Below are 5,779 nucleotides of genomic sequence, written 5' to 3'. Positions count from 1 at the left end.
TGCGATGTTGACCGTTTATGGTTCATTCTAATGTTTCCCAAGTGTCAAACTCGAATTTGTGACTGGACGTACTTTAGGAAAGGATCTCTTCATTCACGCCTATTGACTTCCTAAGAGCGAATCTTCGTCATATTCCGTAGTCTAAGCTTTCGAAATTGAATACTCTATCGTGGGTTTTGTCAAACCAAAGGAAAAGTGGGCATGACAAGAACACCTGCCAGTTACCTCACACAAACCACGTACGACATGCCCCGCAGCTCAAAACACGTCAAAAGGTCTTTGCATTTTGATAATAAATAGAAACCTCTTATTCCCCCGCATAGCAAGCATTGATGAAACCAATGGACGTTCACTTCCTGCTACAATATTAATACTATGAAAATAAAAGGACGATATTGATGTTTGTTTCCGATTTGCTCGCCTATTATGATGAAACTGAACTGGCTAAAAATTAGAGCTTTGCGCACTATTAAGTGGCAAAATTCAATTCAAGATTATATCTTCATTCTTCACAGGTTGGCATATTACCCTTCTACCATCTGTTTTACTCAGTTTATTTCTATGACAACAGACACCTCCTGATCAGGAACTTTTGCGCTAATTGCTCTCTTGATTGCCGCGTTTACTATAACAATAGCCACCATTGGAGTTATTACGTGTCAGCATTGAGGTCTTAATACTATTAAACGAATCACTGTGTCATTAAATGTCGCTTCTATGGCACCGGTTTGCTATGGGTAATAGATGAAAAAAAATAGTAACAATACCTCAGGCAAGGCAACATTACAGACGCGCAACATGGTAAGTGACACCAAACACCATGCCACTCTCTCAATTAGCAAAGGAACACTCAGAATACCAATTTACTGCTCCATCGCAACCTAATATCCATGGTAATGCCCTCTGTACATTTGAATATTTATACATCCTGTCTATTTAAACTATGGTGGCAGATAAGATTTATGTATATACACACCGATCGCGCCCATAACAGCGCAACTTAAGACGGCTCTACCGAGCGGAGGAAACATGAATGTCACGTCGGTTTTCAACGAGAACGTTTCAAGTCACAATACCACACAACTCGTTCAAAGGTCCATGTGCGACGGCCGTTTTTCCTGGATTGTACACGGCCCATTGATGGTATTTTGCGCGCTGATCATCGCCTCTAACAGTGTCGTGATAGCTTTAATGTGCTGGAAAGAGACGTTACGCACACTGAGCAACATTCTCCTTGTTTCACTGGCCGTGTCAGACTTATTGTCAGGGTTTGTGGGTATTCCGCTGCTTTTTGCTTGTGCCATTGCCAGGTCGATGTCGTTAATCACGTGTATCTCGTCCGCCCTTTTTATTCGTTTTACAGCCGTTTCAACAATGCTCCATTTCGTCCTAGTCGCATGTGATCGCTATGCTATGATAACTCATCCCATGCACTACCACACAATCGTAACGAGAACGCGAGTCGGGTGCACACTTACTGCCGTGTGGTTTATCTCCCCCATTGTGTCAGTGGTGCAGATGGCTTGGTACGACCTTAATGAAGACTTAGGAGAGACAAAACGCCAAGACGAAGTGTACATAGTATTTTTAGTGGTAGCGTTCTTCGCATTCCCTCTGCTTTGCATGCTGTGTAGTTACAGCCGCATTCTCATTATGTCTCTCCGCCTTGTTTTCGCGTCGCGAGCGCGTCGTGCCAACTTGGGCGACGGACCTGTTAATTCGATTGCGCGCGACTTGCGAGGAACAGTGATTGTCATTTCCATGCTGGTGGTGTTCGCTGGTTGTTGGTTGCCTTCCTATCTTATGATGCTTGAAGATCACATCAGTGTGAAAATTATTCCAATTCGTTCTTGGGAATTGTGTCTGTTCCCTTTCTTGCGTTTTATTCCACCAATGTCTAATCCAGCGTTCTGCGCGTTCTGCAAACGTGATTTCAGGCATGCTTTGCGCCGGTGGATCACGACTCGTGGATTTTGCAAGGCGCAGTGGTATGGCCACAAAAAATCAACTCGACAGGGAAATAAAGATCTCCGCATCACGTTCACTCGAAGCCAAGACGATCCAAGACTCGCGTCAGACAGGAATGGAACAGCAATAACTGTTGAAACATCACTACAACGTACGCCATCGCCACAAACTTTTAGAGTATCTGTAAACCGTATGAAGTTGCTCTAGCAAAAGAAAATTCGAAACAAGGATTTTAATGCATCGATTCTCCCAAAACAAAATACATGGATTTTTTTCTGAAACAGTGTTGTTTTGCTAAGGACATTTCCGTTGAGAAAAAAATCCTTTTTCCATCAGAACCTTACCCGAACCGAATCCCAGTTTCAGTCTGTAACTTTGCCGTTAATCACAGTTTATTAAGTGTAGTTGTACTCGAGCCAAGTTGTTTTTACTTGAACTTTATTTCTTTCCCTTTTTCGTGCGCTTTGCTATAGGGATCTATGACAAATGAAAATTACGAAAGTTTACACACTTAGCACGGGGTAAAATCGAATACGCGACAAACCTTTTTCATCAAACACCCGTTGATACTACGATAGAAACTGAGAAAGGAAATATTAACTGTGTGATTTGTAATAGGATAGTGTTAAAACTACAAAGAAACGGCCAAAGAAGGAGATCAACATACATGTTGGTAATTTATCCCGGGGGCAAAGCCGCCTGTCTAGTCCATATTTTGCATTTTGTCAATTACGCTCCTTTCTTTCCGCCCACAAACTGTTACCACATCAATACGAATTTGAATACGATATGGACCATGTAACCAAGTTAATCAAGTTAAATTTGATCTATAAATACCCTCTATTTCAATAACAGGACTTTGTTTTGTTCAGACCAGGTTTTGTTTTCCATTTCTCTTAAATAAAACGAAACAAAACGAAACTGCGTGGTTGATGAATCGGAGCTAACATAGCTGACCGCAAAACATTTTCAATTTATTATTATTTTTTATTTTTTATACAGTGTGCATTTGGCGAGGACGACTTCTAATACGACCACGTAGGCTTATTGAGTTTAAACAAAAAAAATTTCTTGTTTAATCTGTGTAAATGTCGCTAGGAATTCCTTTCTCAAAATCTGACGTGTGTAGGAAATCGGCCTTTTCACTTGCTCGAAGAGCAATACAAACGTAGCTCAATTTCCGTGTGATTTAGGGAACAGTGTCAACAAAATAACCCATTTCTTTCAGAAAATTTTATTATATTTGGTTACCAGCGATTGTTTAGAACACCCTGTTTAAACAAGATTCGAATAAAATTCATAACAAGTAAGAAAATTTCGAAGATAGGCTTTTCATTGTTGATTAAAACTCCCTTCCAAAGGAAATGATAGAAAATTTCATCTCGGTAAGAACATCTTTTCGTGTATAGAGCTTCCGATCACAGTAGGAATAAACTGAAAATAAAAAATACGTTTCCAGTATAATTTCTTATCCGATAGCGCATTATTATCGCAATAAAATCCTTGACCACCTTTACATTTCTGGTCGTAATTAAGGACTTTCGTAATGGCCAAACTCAGGAAATCTTGATTGAACCAAATCAACCACTTTACGAAAATCAGATAACTCCTGCTATTAAGTACTTTCTGTATTAGGACCAAACATCTGAAAGCTAAACGAAGATTTGTTGTCATTCCCTGTTAGCAAGTTGTTAAGGTTTTTCTGGTAGAAAAATAACTGTCACCTAACGATCTGAAACTAGTACAAAACCGCGGGTACAAAACATTAGCGCGAAACCTCGAAAACTAATTATTAACCACAATGCGGACATGTTAATGGCGTTTAACCCATTAGCTGTTAATAAAGGAAGATTCAAATGTTTACAGTAATACTACGAAAACAATATAAGTGGCATTACAGTTTACCCCTTTTATCGCCATTAAACTTAAATCCCACTTTACAAATCTCAGTAATATCTCGCAGATATGTAATATCCGCCTCCTTCGGCTTCCTTTGGTAGCAAACCTTGTGGTCAAATGTGATTTCCGCTTTCTCCGCACAATAGTGTTACCGCAATTTCTGTGGGGCTGTCTATAACTAATAGATACCGATCTTTTTATTTTTCTAAAATAAAGTGACAAAAAATGATAAGCGATAAGAATATGTACTAGTGACGTAAAATCCCGGAAAAAAAACATTAAATTATTGACTAGAAACCAATGTGTGTATGCGTCTGTTTGTGTAGAGAGACGTGAAATCTCCTGGATTTAAGTTCTCAAGCCTAACTGTTTGCACTGGGATAACCATTCTGCAAATATTAAATTCAACTTCAACAAAACTGTGATTAGCACTTTGGTAGCGTACTAGTCCGTGTTGTTTGATTCAGTCATCTGCGCGCGTTCTGTAATCCGCCATTTTATCGGGGAAACTGCTTCACTTATTGTATTCGTAATTCGTACTGCACGGATAAAGCCTGCAAAATGACCTGGGGCCCCTTTCTCGAACGTCCCCGAAACTTTACGGACCCGAAGCCATATATTAAGGTCTAAATCTAAGGAATAGTAGCTCGGGGTCTAGCTCAAAAACCAGTCCATTCTATTTCGTTTTACTAATATTTTTTAACGTTTGAATTTCAAAACTATAAATATATCTACAATAGATCTTGAACGCAAACACGGAGAACACAAAAACAGCTTTTCGGGACCGCTAACCTCTGCCGGGACTTTCGTGAAAGGGGCCCGTGGCCCTTAAACTTGCTTACAAGTCGAGCTGCAAAACCTGAGCTTGGAGCGGGAAACATGTCTACGACGTTAGAAACAAGAGCGCGAAGAGCGCGAGGAAGAGAGCACAAGGTCGTCCTTCGTGACGGGACCACCAGTATCTAAAGCCGCAAAGGCTTTTCGAAAGACTAACTGACCCTTACACATTATCTACTGTGTAATGACCACGGAATGAGACGAGCGATATCTATCAAGGCATTCAAATTGAAATGGTCGACTTGAAAAAATTCCGGATTGGTGGGGGCGGGGGGAGGAGGAGATCGGGACACGAGGCACAAATCAAAAGATTTCGGAAAGATTCTCAAGGTTGAGTTTGGGATAACCACTTATCGAATATTGAAAGAAGTGAAAAGCACAAATAAACCAAAGGTCACTGAGTTTGTATCTGGGTCTCCATTTTTTAAGCAATAGGGTGCGAGATAACCAAGCAAGTATTGCCAGAAGACTGACTGTCACTCCCTGGAGTCACAGACTTCTTGTCACAAGTGACAGAATCTTTTGTTTTGTTTTTTTTGGAGGTGGGACAGGAGCCAGTGGTTTTGAGAAGCTAATCAATTTGGAAGTGTAGTGGTACTTTTGATTCTAAATGCACCTGTTATTGTAATTAACTTTTATTTTGATAAATTTATATTTGTAAGGTTAAGCATTCCATTCATTGCCGATTATGTACTTTTTTAAAAAAACTTCACCTACCAAACATATCATTGACTAATTACAGACCTTGTTGAGTGGGTCGGGTGCGTGGGAGAACTTATCCATCTTGTTTCTTTAAACAGTAAAATTCGCTTTCGTAGGATTTTTCGGGTGCGGCAGACTGTTCACAGTCCTCTATTTTCTCGTACTTTTATTCGGTCGTTGAGCGCGCGCGAGGCTGTGAACAGTTTAGGTCTGGCCGGTTCCACCCTAGGCGTGTATTGACTGTAATCTCGTGCCATTAATAATTCTAATAAGCATGACGTTGGACGCAAGCTTTTCCTAAACATTTCAAGTAAGAAGGCCGCTTACCAAACCTGAAGCTGAGCTACAAAAGTAAACTAATGTTTATTCTTTC

At 40.2% G+C, this 5,779-nt stretch overlaps 1 protein-coding gene across 1 annotated transcript; it reads left to right on the top strand.

The window, feature by feature from the left end:
• The first annotated feature begins 734 nt into the window (after window positions 1-734).
• On the top strand, window positions 735-2,936 carry LOC145494686 (adenosine receptor A2b-like). The gene has a single exon (XM_081474239.1). It carries the CDS (start codon window positions 1,030-1,032, stop codon window positions 2,173-2,175), a length of 1,146 nt encoding a protein of 381 aa, XP_081330365.1. The 5' UTR covers window positions 735-1,029; the 3' UTR covers window positions 2,176-2,936.
• Window positions 2,937-5,779: the final 2,843 nt, after the last annotated feature.

This window comes from Orbicella franksi, chromosome 1 (genome assembly GCF_964199315.1).
Source record: "Orbicella franksi chromosome 1, jaOrbFran1.1, whole genome shotgun sequence".
Taxonomy (NCBI): domain Eukaryota; kingdom Metazoa; phylum Cnidaria; class Anthozoa; order Scleractinia; family Merulinidae; genus Orbicella; species Orbicella franksi.
This window is presented reverse-complemented; position numbering and strand designations above follow the sequence as displayed.